Here is a 20,381-nt window from a genome sequence, read left to right on the forward strand (position 1 = left end):
ATACAAAACAGACGTCGAGTGCCCCCGGTCGCCGCTTTACGACGAGCATATATGCACATAAACGACAGTCGCGAGAGAGAGAAAGAGAGAGCGAGAGAGAGCAAACGGGGCTGCCGATTACGAACTTTGGAAACGAGAGAGGGAAAACGAGAGAAGGAGATTGTATGGAAGCCTAAAAAGATAAAAATCAGAAGCGAGAGAGAAGGGGGAACAAGTTTTCGCGGGAGTATGCAAGCACAGAGAGAGAGAGAGAGAGAGAGAGAGAGAGAGAGAGAGAGAGAGAGAGTATATGCTGGAGAGCCTGGCAGGACGGTGGTAGTCACGGTACCAACCAACCAGCCAGGTCGGCGGGACTCGGGAGTGCCTCTCTCAGTGTGCTACGAGCATTGCAAGAGGTTATACGTCGCCTTCCCGCCGCCAGTCTAGCACACGTGTGTGTCCGAGTGTGTGTGTCTCTCTCTCACTCTTTCTCTCTCTATCTCTACCTCTTCCTCTCTCGCACTTCTCTTTCTCTCTGTCGCTCGTCGTCCGGTTCGACAAACTAGACTCGATAGCCAATAGAAGCTATTATGACTTGAAAGCGGCACCTCCCCCCCTCCCCCGGAATCCAACTCGTCTTCCAATGTCGTGCTAATTCCGGTTCTCTGTACTTTTTTTTTTTTAATCTGTTCGTGCATGTGTGTCCGTGCATCGCCATGGAGGGGTTTCGAACGCAGGTGCCGGGGGCGTGCATCATGGCTGTTCTTTTCATGAACTGTGAGTACAACTGTTTGAATTGTTTTTTTGGAAGTTTATTCTAGTTAATATACTATATTTTTTGTCTCTCTCGTCTGTCCATATCACGTTTTCATGTGTGACTATTTTTCACTTTTTTGTTTCGTTATTAATTTAATTTTAAGGCCTCTTTGAATATCAGAGTTCGAATAGGCCTAGTGAAATCGTATGTTTGGGAGTGTATATTATGCATTATTCGCTTTTGTGTGTGTATATTATCGTTATTTGCTTAATCAAATATATTTAATATGTCTCAGATATGTTTGTAATCACTTTTTACGTAATGTCCATTTTAGCGTGCTTGCGCGCTGCGTATAGGCTCACTCGCTTTGTAAATCCTGAGAAATGGAGTCTAATGTATGCTTATCAAATTAATTAGCCTGCAAATTTAATTATTCCGAAATGCTTAATTAAAATCGAGTGGTAATAATTTGATTATGCGTATTTATGATTATAACAAGTGTTCGTATACGTATGATCGTTGATATTTATGTTTATGAAATGTGTGTGCACTATATATATATACATATATATATATATATATATATATATATATATATATATCATATATATATGTATATATATATATATATTATAATATATATATATATATATAATATATTTATATATATATGTTCATATATGTGTAAATAAACATATATACTTATATATATATATAATTATACAAATTAATTTATATATATATATATATATATTAATAATATATTTTATTATATTATTATATATATATATATATATATTTCCCCAAGAACTTACTCGAAATATTATATGAATATTAGACGAAATAAAATAATCGCAAATATTACAAGCTGTGAAAAAATAATTGTTCACTACTTTTTTCGTTTTTCTTTTATTCTCAAAGTTTATTTTTAATTTTCTTTACGAAACGATCGTCAAATATAACATTGAAAAAAATATATCTGAAAATAATTTTGTGTGATTAATTCGAATAAAAATATATATTTATTGATGCTCAATAGACAATTTTACATATAAATAAAAATCTCATATACTAAATGTGACGCCAGATCAGACGACCTTTGAAATAATTCCATATGAAACCGTCTTCATTACGGAGAGAATATTGATAGTAATACTGATAATAATAAGGACTAGAATCTCCTGATATTGGTAGTTATAAGTAACGGTTCATTAATGATAGTGATAATAGTGATGTCATTAGTGTTAATTTGGAATATATTTATGATAGTAAACTATTATGAAAATGATAGTAGTAATATATCCATTCAGTAGCTAATGTTATGATACTACTTCATGATAATAGTAATATATCCATTGAGTAGCTATGGGTGATAATAGTACCGTTACGATAGTAAAAGTACTACGTCATGATACTAGTAAATGATAGTAGTAATACTATATTCATTGCGAGTATTAACAGTACCGTTATAATAGTAAAAATAAATACTTGATAATATTAGTAGTCGTTATGGATTTTTCAATCGTTGATGTAAAAATAATAATAATTATTATTATAGTATGTACTAATCCCGTCACTGACTGTTCTCATTATCACTTTGATGATATTACTAATAATATCAGTGTCAAATTACACACTCACGATAATACTCTCGATAGTCGAAGAATGACAATGTTACCAAAGATAATAGTAGTGGTGATAATACTACTGACATTAGGAACTACAAAAGTAACCGAAATAGTAGGTTGGAAATAGTAATAACCTTAATAATAGTAGTACTAATAATATTAATATTACTAATAAATAGGGATAGTATTAAAATATTATCATGAGTAATATTAGTAGTAATAATAACAGTAATAATGTTAGTAACCGCCAAAGTGACCAAAATAACGAAAGCAGGAAATAGTATTACCATCAATAATATTAGTAATAATAATAGTATTAATGATAGTAATCACAGTAACTGAAATAATAAAAGCAGGAAATAGTATTATCATCAATAATATTAGTAATAATAATAGTGCTAATGTTAGTAACCACCAAAGTAAATTATATAATAAAAGTATGAAAGCTTAATACCATCATATTACTAATAATAATGATACTAATGATAGTAATCACAATAGTAACAAAAATAATAACAGGAAATATTAACCTTAATTATAGCAGTATTAGCTAATAATGGTATTAAATATTGGTAACCACAACAGCTAAATAAAAAAAAAACGGAAAATATTAACCTCAATAATAATAATAGCTCTAACGAATGCATTAATAAATGTAACCACAAAAAAGTTACCAGAAAAAAAAGCTCTGTATAGCGCTATACAGGGAAAATACTAACATGGCTAATGCCAGTATCAATAAAAGTCAGAAAATAATAGTTACAAAAAAATAAAAGATAAACAACAGACGTGAGAATCTGCTGCTGCAGTTTTACTTTTTTTATTCGCCTGCAATAACAAGAGAGAGCTTTTTTTTTCTTTTATTATTTTTTTTTTATTCCGCGCAAGCTGTTCACATTAGCCTTTACGATAATGTCTGAGAGGCGTTGATGGCGTACCAAAGGTATTATTATTATTATTATTATTATTTTATTATTATTATTATGATTGGCGCAAATACCAGTATATTATATATAATATATATATATATATATATATATATATATATATATATATATATATATACATATATATATATAATATATATATATATATATATATATATATATTATATAGATATATATATATATATATATATATATATATGTATACTATATATTACATATATAAAAATATATATATATATATACATTATACATATATATATATATATATATATATTATATATATATATATATATATATACATACATGCATAGACTATCTCCTCATTTAGCGAAAAAAAATAATACTAATAATCTCCCGACAAAAATACCAAGCGTAAAAAAAATATGAAACAGAAACTACTCGCCAATCGTGGGCTAAACAACAGAGAGAGAGAGAGAGAGAGAGAGAGAGAGGAGAGAGAGAGAGAGAGAGAGAGCGCCGAACAACTCCCACTTTAAGGCGCCGAAAGCAACAGCAGCGGCAAGGAGAGCATTGCAAAGAATATATTGAAATAAGTAAAAGTTTATTCGACTTAACTGGGTTCTTGTGGCGTCGGGGAGGAAAGTTTTTTTTTTTCCGACTGAAACGGGAGAGAGAGAGAGAGAGAGAGGATTTTTTTGCCACTTTTTGTTTCAAATAGAACGACAAATTTTTACTTCTGAGTGAGAGAAAGAAAAAGAGACAGAGAGAGAGAGAGAGAGAGAGAGAGTATAGGTACTTTTGTGACAAGGCTTGTTTAAAATTTAGTGAAATTGTGTATATAAATGCATCATATTTATATATATATATAATATATATATTAATATATTATATTTATATATATATATATACACACACACACACTACATTTTACATTACATTAGTATATCTATATATATATAATATAATATATATATTACTATACTTATTTCCCATGGGTTATATATGTATATATATTTAATATATATTAATATATATAGATTATATTATCTATATATTATATGTAACTATTATTATATGCTATTATTATAATATTATATATATATATTATAATATACAGATACTACATTATTTACGTATATATATTTACTAATGTATATATATCATATATATATATATATATATATATATATATATATATATATATATATATATATATATCTAGATATATGTATGATAACATATATATATATATATATCTAGATATATGTATATATATATATATATATATATATATATATATATATATATATATATACTATATATATATATATTATACATTATATATGTGTGTATATATATGGATATATATATACTGCATGTATGCATATATTATTTAGTATATTATATACTATATATATATATATATATATATACTATATATATATATATATATATATATATATATATATATATATAATACGAGAGACTGTCGGCAATGTCGCTTAGTATTTATGTGAATTTCAGAAACTCAACTACAGTATGGAAAATCACTAATACAAATCGCTTCGTAGAGGCTTTAATTAAATACCAGAACATTTAGTAACCGACTCTCTGGTTGCCGTGGTATTTAAATAGCTGCTCTAGATTGAGCGTTAGGTAGCAGGTATACTTTATATAGTAGTTTGTAGGCTAGGTTCTAAACCCATTCGTTCCTTTTACTGTACATCCGTTCATATTCGCTCCCTTCCTACTTACTTTCCACCCTCTCCTAACATTATTAAAAATAAGTTTTCCCTTCAAATTCCTTTTGTTGCCTCAATGACCTCATAGGTCCCAGTTTTTGGCCTTTGACCTAAATTCCACATTCACTTCATTACAGTCCTTTCTAGTCGTGGTGGTTGCTTAAAATACACTTTATATATACTTAATAATTAGCTTTATCGCCTAATAGCTCTGAACACGTACTTAATAAATAGCTTTATCGCTCAACGCCGCTGAACGTGTACTTAATAAATAGCTTTATCGTTCAATAGCTCTGGATACGTACTTAATAAATAGCTTTTTAACTCAATAACTCTGAACTCGTACTTCGTAAATAGCTTTATCGCTCAATAGCTCTGAATACGTACTTAATAAATAGCTTTTTAACTCAATAGCTCTTAACACGCACTTAATAAATAGCTTCATCGCCCAGTAGCCCAGTGTACGTACTTAATCAATAGCTTCAAACCACTAATTTCCGTTCACCCATATTTCCAATACAAAACTTATATTGACCTTTTTTTTAATCGCAATTCAAAATAATGATTTCATTTCACCCGTATTTCCTACATATAATTTACCTTCATTGTTTTTTTAATTATATTTCAAAATTCTGATTTTATATCACCCGTGGTTTGAATACCTAACTCAATTTATTGTTTTGTAATTTAAATTCAAAATGCTGATTTATTTCCACCCGTATTTTCGGCACAAAACTCAGCTTCATTTTTTGAAAATTATTGTTCAAAATATGGATATCATTTCCCCCGTATTTTCTGCATATAACTTAGCTTTATTGGTTTTTTTAATTAAAATTCAAAATGCTGACTAATTCCACCCGTATTTTCTGCACAAAACTCAATTATATGGTTTTTTAATTATTGTTCAAAATATGGATTTAATATCACCCGCATTTCTTGCATATAACTCACCTTCGTCGTTTTATTTATAATTCCGAAAATGGTTCTCATATTACCCGCATTTTCTGCATATAACGCAACTTAATTTTTTTAAATTACAGTTTAATATACCGTTTTCATTTCACCCGTATTTCCCGCATACAACTCTCCTTCATTGTTCTAATTACAATGCAAAATATGGTTCTCATTTCACCCGTATTTTTTTTGCATATAAATGCACTCCATTGTTTTTGAATTGCAATTTAAAATACGGAATTAATTTTCGCTTGTATTTCTACACAAAACCCCACTTCATTTTTTAAAAATGACAATTCAAAATTCTAATTGTACATCACCAGTATTATCTGCTTATAAAGAAACTTTATTATTTTTTAGTTACAATTCAAAATACCGATTGTACATCACCCGTATTTTCAATACAAACCTCAACTTTAATATTTGTTAATTACAATTCAAAATGCTGATTTAATTCCCCCCTGCCCCCCGTATTGTCCTTCAACTTCATTGCTTTTGAACTGTAGTTCGAAATACGGACTTCATTTTACCCGTATTTTCAATACATGACTCAGATTTATTGTTTTTGAATTACAGTTCAAAATACGGATTGAATTCTACCCTTATTTGCTGCATTTATGTCAACTTCATTCCTTTTGAATTATTGTTCAAAATACGGATTGAATCCTTTTAAATTACTGTTCAAAATACGGATTGAATTCCACCCGCATTTCCTTCATTTAACTCAATTTCATTGCTTTTGAATTACTGTTTAAAATACGGATTGAATTCCACCCTTATTTCGTACATTTAACTCAACTTCATTGTTTGTGAATCACTGTCCAAAATGCGGATTGAATGCCACCCGTATTTCCTAACATATGAACCAACCGTCGTTCATTTTGAATTACAACCGAAAATGTCGATTTCATCCCACCCGTATTTCTCGCACATAACACGGCTCCATTATTTTAGTTTCCCTCGGATCAACAGTTTAAGAAAATCCAGCGGGGCGTGCCAGGGAAATTGATCTCCCTAAAATGGATATATCATTTCGCATCATTTGCCGTCGTCTGTTTCGGAATAATTGCCCAGACCTCCTCCTCCTCCGCCTCCTCCTCCTCCTCCTCCTCCTCCTCCTCCTCCTGGTGTTGGCGGTCAACTGCATGCAATATTATGCAGGGCCGGTGCGTGCGATTGCTACGATATAATAAGACATCAATCAGACGCTGATATTATCTGGTTTTGCAAAGTCGGTCATTGGCGACCGAAAGATTAGGTTTTTGTTTTTGTTTTTGTTTTTGTTTTTGTTTACGTCTCTCTCGGATGATTTGTTTTGGGGCAGGATTTTTTTTCTTTTTAATTCTTAGGGTTAATTTGTTTTCAACGCTTGTCATTTTTGGGGGGCGATACATATTTATATGTGTGTGCGTGTGTGCCTTTGGCCTAACATTCTAATCTATTTTTCTATTCTGTCGATCTATTGTATCCTGTCCACTAAACCCAATTTACCGAGTAATCTAAATTCGCAATTTGGCGACGCGTTAACCTACGGCCACCGACGATTCCTGGTGGCCATGAGATGGGTCTCCTTGATTTAAAAAAGCATAATTATACATAATTAATCTATATATTATATATAGATTTTATTATATATATATATATCATATATATATATATATATATATATATATATATATATATATATATATAAAAGTCTGATCACATCACCGTGACTCATGTATACGCATTAAGCTACAAATTATCCTTTAATATCTAATCCGCTCTACCTCGGAATTAATATATTTTCATATAAGTTAACCGAAGGGGAATTTTTTAGTAGATAGTAATTTCGTCGGCTCCCGGCGCGAACCTAGGAACCAAGAAATCAGGACGTACAGTGAAGCGCCTTTAACCACACAGCTACACGAGAGGTAGAGTGAATTAGATGTTAAAGGACATTTGAAGCTTAATGCTATAATATATATAGATATAATAATATCATATTATATATATATATTTATAAATATATATATATATATATTATATATATGTATATATATTATATATTATATTGAAATATATATATATAAATAAATAAATAGATAAAATAAATATATATAATATATATAACATATATATAATTATAATATATATATATATAGATATATATTATTATATATAACAACGCAGTGAATACAAGTGCAGTCCTTCTACTCGGAATAAGACGATTTACGTACTACTACCTATGACCGTGTCGGCGCGAACGCTTAGCGCTACCAGATTTCCATTTCGCCCGCCAATATCGGACACAACATGTTGCCTAGTCCGTCGTCAAGGTGATGATAACGGAATAGTCCAAGAGCCACTTTCTCTCTCTCTCTCTCTCTCTCTCTCTCCTTCTCGAGTGATATTCGCTTTGACTTTTGATTATAAATGGCGCCGCGGAAAGATGCTGGTAGTTTTTTTCGTTTTATGGACCTGTTTCCTTTAATTATGGGTGTGTATACATATGTATCTATTTGTTATTCGAGCTACAAATGTCCTTTAATATCTAATTCGCTCTACCTCGGAATCTATATATTTTCATATATGTAGCCGAATCGATAGCGTCACTGACGTCTCGATTTCGTCTCTGTCCGCTGGACGGTGGTTCGAACCCACGAGAGGACGAAATTATTATCAACTGAAAAATTCCCCTTCGGGGGGAACTATATGGAACTATATCAATTCCGAGGTAGAGCGAATGAGATATTAAAGGACATTTGTAGCTCGAATAATTCATATGAATCACGCTGATGTGATAATTATTCATGCATATGTGTATATATATACGTATACATATGAGGTCATTAAGCGCTGCAACGGAAATTGACAGTAAAAGGTTTGAAAGGTTTAACAGTATTGGAAAACTTCAAAGCAGTTGCACTACGAATCAATCGTCAGGAGAGGGTTGAGGGAAGTAAGAAGAAAGAAAGAGAATACGAAAAGAGGTAAAGTAAAAGAAACGAAAACGGGTCGCAGCTAGGGCCCTAAGGAAGGCACGCTGCAAAGAACTTAAGTAATGCCTACAGTGAACCGCACGAGGTTCACTGATGGCGCTACCCTGCTACTGGAAGGTACCAGGTACCTAAGAAGGAGATTGATCGTTTAAGAGAACTGTCCCTTTTATAAGTGATTTGGTGGTTCGCCGCCCCCCTCCCCCACCAGGAATTTTAAAAGTTTCGTACTGGATATGACATTTGGATTTATTAATTTATTTATTTGTTGCGTTGTCTCGGATATTATTTAACTTGACACCAGTTCGATAACTGACGCCCCTACGACTCATCCATTCATACCTTTAACAATCTCTGTGTCGTCGATCCCACGTAAGTCCCCAGACTACATCGAGGGCAATCGAATTTATATACGACACCTGAGGTCATCAAGGGACTTTAGGGTGTCTTTAAAATTCGGGCAGGGCGCCTAACCAGTAAGTGTCGACAGTTTCAGAGCCATTGTATAAAAAAAGGTACTTTTCCCATTTAAAGGCCCTGTCTTCTTTTCAGGCACCAACACGAAGGGTGTTATATTGTGCCGTCAGTGCACCTCGTGAAGTGCTCTGTAGGCATTAATTAAAGTTCTTCGCAGCGTCTTCGGCCCCTAGCTGCAACCCCTTTCGTTTCTGTTACTGTACCTCTTTTCATATTCTCTCTCTACCATCTTACTTTCCACCCTTCTTTAACAAGTGATTTATAGTGCAACTGCTTTGAGGTTTTCTTCCTGTTACACCTTTCAAACCTTACACTGTCAATTTCCACTTCTGCACTGAATGACCTCATAGGTCCCAGTGCTTGGCCTTTGGCTTAAATCCTATATTCAATTCAATTCTCCGGGGACTTATTATACCTATCGTGAATTCTGCAGGTCTGGTTGTATTACCGTATAGTCATTCCGTTCTCTTTTTTCCTCTCTGATGGTTTGTATCTTTTCTTTTAACCTAATGTAGATTTATTTAACAGAACATTTTTACCAGTCATTTTATAATACTTTTTAAAAAATCAGTAAACACTGGTATTAATTTTTTCCTGGTTACTTTTTAGCTCGAGAATGAGACGCCAGTCCTGAACCGCTGCGTCATGTATTTTGAACAAAAAAACTAGAAGATTTCTGGGATATGTCTTTTCCTCCCCTGATATGGAAATATATATATATATATATATATATATATATATATATATATATATATATATATATATATATATATATGTATATATATATATGTATGTATGTATATATATTATATATTTATGTATATATGTATGTATGTATGTATCTATATAATATATAGATATATATATTTACACACACACACACACATATATATATATATATATATATATATATATATATATATATATATATATATATATATATATATATATATTATATAATACATATCTATATATTTTACAAACACACCACACACATATAGATATACTACATATATGTATATATATATATATATATATATATATAACATATACATATATACATACACACATTCCCACAGACAAGTATTTACCTTACCCACCACTCATAAAAGCACCTATACATGAAGTATTAACGACCTGCCGCCACCCCATCCGCCCCCACACCCCCCACCTAGAATTCCCAAGCACCGCTCAGAGTATATATACATTCTGGAAACCAGCAACGCAGCACCACCGACTACCGCAGAATAAATTCATGCAAAAGTTCCATATACTAGTATCCGCGTCGAGCCATTTGTCAATGGCGGAATGTTCCTCCTCCATTAAGTGGTTTTGGCGGAAATTAATTTTCGCTGCGACAAAAATACTTTCCAGTATTTTTTTGTTCTTGTTATTTTTTGTTGTTGGATTCCTTAAATACTTCGATTTGATTTGTGACTTTTTGTTGTTTTCTCTTGTTGTTGTTGATTTGCGTGGTTATTTGTGTGTTGTATACACACACACACACACAACACACACACACACACATATATATATATATATATATATGATATATATATATATATATATACATATACATATAAGTATATATATATACTATATATATGATATATATACATATATATATATCTATATATATATATACATATATATATATATCATATATGTATATATATATACATATATATATATGTATGTATATATACATGCATATATGTATGTATAAATATTCACACATATATGCTCTCTCAAAAATGTGCAATATCAATATAATTAGAGGTTACTTACTGATCCGAACTGTCCTTTCCATTTCTCTAGTTTATAATATATATTTATAATATATATTATTATATATATTATATTTGTATTATAATTTATTTATTTTCTGTAATCCCTTCAGCCCCCACCTTTTCTCTCTCTCTCTCTCTCTCTCTCTCTCTCTCTCTCTCTCTCTCTCTCTCACACACACACACACACACACACACACTTTTCAATCGAGCTAGGATAAATAGGTATAGAGTAACTGTATTATATGCCCGTTCCGTCGGCCTCCGCTTAAAATAAAAAAAAATGCTCGGCATTCCTCAGGTCTGACCAGTGGAGAGGAAAAATCGTCTCTAATCTGTCACAAACTGCGTCGCTGCAGAGATCATCAATCAGGTTCACTTACAGGAGGAATAGGAATAGAGGAAAAAAAGAAAATCCCCCCTTTTTTTTAGGTCATGAATAATGAAGAAGAAGAAGGAGGAGGAGGAGGAGGAGGAGGAGGAGGAGGAGGAGGAGGAGGTGGAATAAGAATTGAGAAAAAAAGAAAATCCCCCCCCTTTTTTTTAGGTCACTTATTGGAAGAAGAAAAAAAAATTTGAAGAAGATGGAGGTGGAATAAGAATTGAGAAAAAATAGAAAATTCCCCCCCCTTTGTTTTAGGTCACTTATTGAAGAAGAAGAAGAAGAAGAAGAAGAAGAAGAAGAAGAAGAAGAAGGAGTTACAAGCACACACAAGCGCCTCGGTGGCGTGGTTGGTATGGTATTAGCGTCCCACCTCGGTGGTCGCAGGTTCGATTCTCGGCCATTCCATTGAGGAGTGAGAGATGTGTATTTCTGGTGTTAAGAGTTCACTCTCGACGTGCCTCAGAAGTCACGTAAAGCCGTTGGTCCCGTTGCTGAATAACCACTGGCTCCATGCAACGTAAAAGCACCATACAAACAAAACAAGGACTTACAAGGATTAGGATGTCTCAAAGACTTGTTAGTCCATCCGAGGAGACATCGTGTGCTTACTTATCTTATGGAGCAGGTCCTACTGTTCATTCATAATTGTCATAATGATTTTGTCTAGCTTTCTTTTACATTTTTCCACACTGTTGCTGTTTACAACTTCTGATGGCAGTTTATTCCATGTGTCACACATCTTGCATGTAAAGAAGATCCCATAGAGGAAAAGAGGAAGAGAAATAAGAAGTGAAAAAGGAGAAGAGGAAGAAGAAGAAGAAGAGAGAGAGGAAGGAGAGGAGGAGGAGGAGGAGGAGGAGGACAATAAGGATAGAAGAAGAAGAAGAAGAAGAAGAAGTAGAAAAAGGAGGCGAAGAAGAGGGAAAAGAAGGAGGAAGAGGACGACGACAACAATAAGAATAGAGGAAAAAAAAGAAAATATTTTATGTAGCACTGACCAGAAGAAGAAGACTAAGGAAAAAAAAAGGAAAAAAAAAAGAAAGTTCGGTAGTAGGAAAAAGTAGGAGATGAAGAAGAAGAAGGCGAGGAGAGAAAAATAAAAGAAAAGTTCAGTTACAGGAAGAAGAAGAAGATGAAGAAAAAGAAGAAATGAGAAAAACAAGAGAATTCTGTTTTGTTTTTAAGCCAGGTCTGACACCAATTTCGCGCGCATGCGCGCTAACTCGCGGGAAATCGCGAATTCCCAACAGCTGATTTTGACACTTCGCTCGACGTGAGAGTTCTTTATTTTTTTTCAAAGGGGGGAAAGTGGTGAGGGGGGGTGGGTGGGGGGGGGGGGGGTAGAGGGGAAGGGGCGGGGGGAAGCGGTGTACGGCTCTTTGTCGTCCATTGGCTTTGTGTCTTTCGGTAAAGTATGTCGGTTATCGGTTTATATAGGGATCTTTATCCGGATCTTTACCTGGATCTTTATCTCGACTTGATCCGGATCTTTACTTGGATCTTTACTTGGATCTTTATCCGGATCTTTACCGAGATCTTTATCTGGGTTTTTATCTGGATCATTGCCCGGATCTTTATATGGATCTCTACCTGGATCTTTACCTGGATCTTTGTCCGGATCATCACCCGGATCTTTATCCGGATCTTTACTTGGATTTTACCCAGATCTTTACCCAAGTTTTTACCTGGATCTCTATCTGGATCTTTACCCAGATCTTTACCTGGAACTTTATCCGGATCTCTACCCGGATCTTTATTTGGATCATTACCTGGATCTTTATCTGGACATGATCTGGATCTTTACCTGGATCTTTATTTGTATCTTTACTCGGATCTTTACCTGGATCTTTATCTGTATCATTACCTGGATCCTTGTCCGGATCTTTACCTGGATCATTACCCAGATCTTTACCCAGATCTTTATGTGGATCTTTACCAGGATCTTTACCCGGATCTTTATCTGGATCTTTATCCAGATCTTTACCTGGACTTTACGCATATCTTTATCTGAATCATTACCCAGATCTTTACCCAGATCTTTATCTGGATCATCACCCGGATCTTTATTCGGATCTTCATCTGGAATTTTACCCGGATCTTTATCTGGATCATCACCCTAATCTTTATCCGGATCTTCATCCGGATCTTTACCCGGATATTGGCAAGCCATTGAGATCGGGTCGTCAGCTGTTGAGTGGGCGGAGTTAGGTATCGGTGCAATTAGTCCAGCACACAGAACATTTGTAAGTTTCCTACCCTAATATTATTCTTATTGCATTTTAATACATTTTTATCTATTTATTAACCTGTATATTTATTTTTTTATTTTTTCGTAAGTGAAAGATCTCTTCTTTCTGCATTTCCCCTTTACCTCCTCATACTTCTTTCTAATGAACACCATAATATTCTTGGAAGCTTGAATTTCAAGTCAGCGGTCCCTCTGGTGGGCTTGTTCCATATGAATAGGGTTCATCTTCTGAATAATAATAATAATAATAATGGTAATAATAATAATAATGATAATAATAATAATAATAATAATAATAATAGAGTAATATACTCAGTGAAAGACTATATAAAAAATAAAGATATCTCCATCTTTCAACACACGTTGGTCGACTTTTAAAACGATACAGGAATTAGTGCTTCTCTTTGTTTATCTAATTCCTGCGTAATGGGAATTGCCGTTCGTAATATATGAGAGTATAATTTTTATAACTGTATAATTTTCGCTTACTCGGGGAGTAAGCCTAGAAAATATTTTGTTATTTTTGTTGTTGTGGGGGGCAGGGGGTGTTTAGGAAAGGTCTATGGCAGAGCCTAAAATGGTCTGAAAAAGGTGTTTCGCGTTGAGTTAAAGATAAAGGAATTTTAGGATAGGATATTTATGGTTTGTTTATTAGATTGAAAATGTAAAAAATAAATAATGTGCATGTTAAACAATACAGAAGAAAACTATTTCTAATAAAATGTAGCGTATTTATTTTAATTTTCGTTGGTGAAACAACGCTCTATTTGACCGTAAGTTTTAGCACTTTTTCATTCATGTTAATTTAGGAATATAATGTTTTCAGCTTATGCATGAGGGGAGAATCTTGCACAGGTCCCGAGTAAGCTGGAGGTCGGATCACGCTTTGTCTCATCTGTTTAGTTATTCATGTATACATATATTCATATTCCTTTTTTGTCAGGTGATAAAAGGCTGTGATGGTTAATGGCCCCTAGTTTCTACAGCCCCTCTCAATTCCTTTTACTGTACCTCCGTTCATATTCTCTTTCTTCAATCTGACTTTCCTTAACCCTCTCCTGATTATTGTTTCATATTGCAACCCTTTTTCTACTCTGAAATTTCCCTCCAGCGCTCAATGACCGTGAATGACCTCATCGTCATAGGTCCTCCCAGCGCTTGGCCTTTGGCCTAAGTTCTATAATTCAATCTTTCTTGATTTTTTTTTTTTTTTTTGTGATCTTGGTTTAATAGTGACGAGAACGTTTCCAAAAAATGCGGTAAAATCATGAGGTTACTAAAATTAAATATATATCTTGAAAAAAAAAAGTGACCGGTAGATCCTAGGTAGGCTTCTTTTTTTTTTTTTTAGTTTTTTCTGGACGTTCACAGCATCGCCAATTTCCGTTCGATCTACAAGACGAATGAACGCGTCCGCTGTGCTGGTATTCATTATCTGCTATTGATTATTGAAGTAATACTCTTAGGAACGTGCAGTTTTCTTTATTTATTTGTTTTTCCTTTTTCCTCTTTCGTGCGCGCGTTCAAAAGATGTTCTATTGGAAGATATCATCCTGTAAATATCGCATGACCAGTGGCTGCATTATTATTATTATTATTATTATTATTATTATTATTATTATTACTATTATACTTTTAATAGAACATGTTTAAAATAGGGCTTACTTCCGACATATTATTATTATTATTAAAACTAATTGCAGACACAACTGCTTTAATTTTATATAGGTTCTTCCCTGTTTGCCTAATTATGATTTTCTCGTTGTTGCTTAAACTGGTGAGCAACGCACCGAAGATTTGCATATCTAAGATTGGTAATGTCGACACAGAATCGTATGATTTTTAGTGTCGACACTGTTTCGTGTGTGTTTTTATATCGATGCATTTTAGTGGTTTTTTAAGCGTCAACGTAGATTCGTGTGTGCTTTCCAAGTCGTCGCAGAAACATGTGCTTTTTTTTAATGTCGACAAAGAATCGTGCTTTTTTATGTCGACGCAGAATCATGTGACTTTCAGAAGTGTGTACGCAGAAACATGTGTATGTGAATGTCAACTCAGATTCGTGGTTTTTCAAGTCGACGCAGAGTTGTGTGTTTCTTAATGTCGACACAGTTTGGTGCTTTTTATTTATTTATTTATTCGACGCAGAATCATGAGCCTTTTAGCGTCGAAGCAGAAACATGTGTTTTTAAATGTCGACTAAGATTCGTGTTTTTTTAAGTCTACGAAGAATCACGTGTTTCTTAATATCGATAACAGTATCCCGCGCTTGTTTTTTTTATTTTTTTTTTTTTCCGGACGCAGAAATCCGTCTTCCTCTTAGTGTTCTTTGACTGCAGCCATTTCCGTGTAAGTTCATTACTAAGCTAAAAACAATTCCCCTTTTATTTTGTTAATAACTGACTTACATTCTGATCAATTTATTAGTTTATTTGTTATTTTTTCTGCCTTTGTACCTATTTATTGATTAATCTTTTAATTTCTTTTTATAATTGTTCAAACGAATACACGTATATTATGTGGGAGCTTTAATTTCAAGTCAATGGTCCCTTTGGTGGGCTTGTTCCATATGAATACTGCTCGTCTTCTTTGTAATAATAATAATAATAATAATAATATTTTGGTAGAAGACACTCTTTTAGGCAAATGCTGTTAAAAAGGATGGAAGAATTAAGCGAGTTGAATTTATATATTGTTTTTTCTATTTTCCTTACAATTCGCTTCTCAGGCTCAGCGATGTTTCTGAGTAACTGGCCAATATTCATATTGGGAATTTTCAAAAATAAAATTATAAAATGCTGAAGGAATATTTATTAGAACAAGATAATCAGGTCAGGCAAGCAGGGTCGTCGTCAGCTGCCGTATTTATTCCGTAGGCGTATTTCAGTTCGGGCTGGGGTCGTCATATGGTTTAAGGGCTGCTATGGTGCGGGTATAGCTGGTATTACGTGACGTTTTCGACCTTCTCGTAGGTCATCTTCTGACGAGTCGGTTGAAGAGGCAATGTAGCAAGATTGTGCTGTTGTTGGAGTATTAAGCTGCTTTATGCCAGCACGGGCTTTAGCTAATGTAGCAGCCCGCAGGTCATTGAATTATTTTTAGGTGCATTGGTGATTTAAGGATATGAGGCGATCTTTTTATTTATGATTTCTATGGAATGTGGCAGGTGAATGGTATGGCTTCAAAAGTGAAAGGAAAAGGGAATAGGGCAAGGTTACAAACCCTTTAAACCCTAAGGTACCCATTAGGAGAATAAAGATCGATAGTAGCGAGTCCTGGCGAGTGCAGAGATAGCCAGTAATGAATCGAAAAAAAATTTATAGCGTAGAAAAACGGAACAAAAAAGCGCAACTCTATGGAGTTCAAGTACCCAATTTGACTTTACGAGAAAAAAAAAGCAGAGAGCGTCGATCTTTAGCAATAGGGAACGGACGAGACAAAACGAAATATTATCAGTTTAGAAAACAGGATAAACAAAAAATAAGCGACAGTTAAGCGGTAGTTAGAGTGGACAGTTGAAAATTCGGTCGTTAGACGTGAGGCGCCGAAAAAACGGAGGGGAAAGGATTGTTTAGTAAAGAAAAAATCAGTTAATGCTATAACAGCACTTTTCATGTAGCTGCGATCTTTATGTTCTGAGATCTGTATGGTAAATCTTCTAACAAGGAGTCATCGGGAGACTGATCTCTAGGTACAACAGGCAGAGGTGGACGGCTCAGAAGAACAGCTGATGACCGACTTCCACTGTGTTGTTAAAGATGGCTCTATTTAAAAAGCCTCAAACTCTCGTAGGTCAGCAGGAACTTCTGATTGATATTCTCTACGAGGAAGTATTTCGTTTCCGACGCTTGAAGTTCTGTAATCTGTTTGCAGGTCTGAGTTTCGCTGTTTTTTGTAGCTACAACTCCTCAGTTTGTGTTCCTGCTTCTTTATACAAAAACAGGAGCTACAGTCGGTGTCTCGGTTTGCATTTCTTCTTCAACTTCGTATTCTGTCTGGGTCCTGCTTCCCCCCCCCCCCGTTGCACGAGCAGGAATCGACGTCTCGGGATGCAGGGGTTAGGGGGGTAACTTAGGGGTGGGGGAGAGGGGGAGGCAGGTAGAGGGGCGGAGTTGGCGATACGGAGAGGATGGAGGGGGTGGGATGTAATGCCGGATCGAGGAGGGTGGGGAGGAAGGTTGGTGGTTTGGTGGTAATGGAGGTAGGTTCGTTCTAGGGATCGAACCTGGGGTGCTGGCGAGGTTTCCTGGTCGGTGATGGTTGCCGAGCGTATTGCAGGTGGAGGAGATGCCTTCGCCTTCCAAAATCCTCTGCAGTCTGAATGGGCATCCCTTAACCAAGATGATGTTGCTGGCTAGTTAGGGCATCGGGCAACTGTGTGGCCCTTTTCCTTGTACTTTTTCAAGCACATTCTGTCTCGTGTTTCGCACTGACACTCCACAGATGTGTTCTGATTTACATTCATTTTTGTGGTGTCCGTACCTTCTGACACTTAAAGCATCTCAGAGGCTCTGGTACGAAGGTTCTGTCTCGTAAAGCGCCAAGAATCCAAGGCTGACCCGGCTGGAATTTGGCCTTGAAGGTCGCTTCATCTTTAGAAGTTTCATGTCCATCTTTTGCAGTCATATTGGCTTACATGATGTTGGGAAACCTCGAGGACTCCTTTCGCTATAGGTTATGTATTTGGGGACTTGCATATCATCCCCTTGCTATTTTGAAGCCAGGATCAAGGAAGGTGGCACAGGTTGTCTTCTCCCAGTAGTTCAGCAGCTTTTGGTCTTGGGAGTTAATGATGAATGTCTCCCGTAAATTCGGTCTGGCTATGAGGTTGGCTCTGGATATTTTTCTCAAGGGCCTGACTGCAGCATACGAAGTATGGCCCTCGATTGTGACAGCTTTAAAATTCGGATGTGTTGGAAATTCCACATAACTCGCCCGGATTTGGTGATGATTCGTTAGGGATCAGGTTTTATTGTGGTCGAAGTGGTGGCCAGGTATTCTTCTGTTTCTTTTACTTCTTCTTCCTTACGTGGCGAAGCTTGCTCGTCTCCAAGGGCGGGTCCTCCCTGGATACGGCGAAAAGGGGGTCTCTAGAGACCTACTTGTGAAAATTATGGTTTAAATGACGGAGTTACGTCACGCCGCCTGTGCACGCGAAATTACTACCGGTTGTAGCAAGAATAGTTTGCGGAAACTGTATTTATAGTAGGCTCGGACTAGAGTTGCATTCTCAATTGGTCGGGCCGGGCTTGGGCGAAGCCTTGGATCTCGCCTTGAAAGGTCTCTCGGGGATTCTCTCTGCGAGCGCCACAGTAGTGTGCCTGGGGATGAACGCAGGAATTCCGTCTTAGCAGGAATCGTATTCATACTGTGGGGGTTCCTGATTATCTGGCATCGTCGGGGCGGTCGCTCGCTGCTCTCGGCGGCGGTGGGAAGAGAAAACGTTTCTTGAGTGATATTTAAGTTTGGTCTCTCCTCACCTATTATGGAGGGCTTCTAGGAGGCGCAGACGTCGGCGGACCGTTGTTTGATTCTATTATGTTATATTAGGGATTAATCTCATTTCTTCTTATACGTTGTTATGAGCAGTCCTGGCGTTGTTGTTGATATGGCTCCTTTCTTGCGGTCGTGGGACAGGAGGATTCGCTTGGGAGAAAACGCCATAGAGGTCAGTACCGACGGTATTTGCGAGCATCCTCGGACGGGGCATGGGGTAACGGTTTAGACCACACTCGTTCTTCTTCAAGGATCCTGCAGGGGCGCCGAAGGATGTTTTTCATCACCAGCTGCTTGTCTTCTTCGTTTATAATATATAATCATCTTAATATTCTGTCTGGGTCGCGTGGGCGACGTTTTTCCTCGAGATCTTGTGAGGGCTTGTTCGTCCTCCTTGTACCTACGGTGGAATGCACCTTGTAGAAAAAGCTGATGAGACTGTGCAACGTCGGGGCGGGGTTCCCGTGGTACCAGGCTTCCATACCTTTCATTATGACTCATCAACAGGCACGATTGGTGTGTCGTTGTCGACGAGGGTCTGGGCGGCGCGCTCCAACTCACGGTGTGTGTCATTCCAGGAGGAGCAGTGTGAGAGGGCCCTCCTGACGAAGGCGCTGATGGTAGGAGCGCTTACTACTCTCAGGGCACTCACTATCACGTTCATGCGCATTCCAAGGTTCGTCGGCTTCGTGTACACGAAGATGAGGAGAGAGAGGAGAGAGAGAGAGAAAGAGAAAGAGAGAGAGAGGCAAAAATGAAAATAAGAATCAATACTAACAGCATACAAGAAAAGTAAACCTATGTTATAAATACAAACGATTGAAAAAAAAAAAGCCATTAAAAAAATTAGTTAAGAAAAATTCAAATCACGGAGACGAAAATAAAAAAGGAATTTTTCTTCTACAAATGATACGAATTTGCAAAGTCGTTAGTAATCATATAATGACAGATAATTTATTTTTTTTTATTTTTTTTTTTATTCTTGTGACAGCGGAGGTAAGTTGTCAAGAGCCACGATCGACGCAATTGTTAGTGACAAATG

At 35.5% G+C, this 20,381-nt stretch overlaps 1 protein-coding gene across 3 annotated transcripts in view; it reads left to right on the forward strand.

The window, feature by feature from the left end:
- Positions 1 to 339: 339 nt before the first annotated feature.
- Positions 340 to 20,381, forward strand: part of LOC135198639 (uncharacterized) — a 314,250-nt gene continuing 294,208 nt past the window's right edge. For all 3 annotated transcript variants that reach the window (XM_064226412.1, XM_064226411.1, XM_064226413.1), the window contains exon 1: positions 340 to 756. In XM_064226412.1, the coding sequence (XP_064082482.1) occupies positions 696 to 756 (61 nt within the window). In that variant the 5' untranslated portion in view covers positions 340 to 695. The remainder of the gene's footprint in view (positions 757 to 20,381) is intronic.

This window comes from Macrobrachium nipponense, chromosome 22, assembly GCF_015104395.2.
Source record: "Macrobrachium nipponense isolate FS-2020 chromosome 22, ASM1510439v2, whole genome shotgun sequence".
Lineage (NCBI taxonomy): Eukaryota > Metazoa > Arthropoda > Malacostraca > Decapoda > Palaemonidae > Macrobrachium > Macrobrachium nipponense.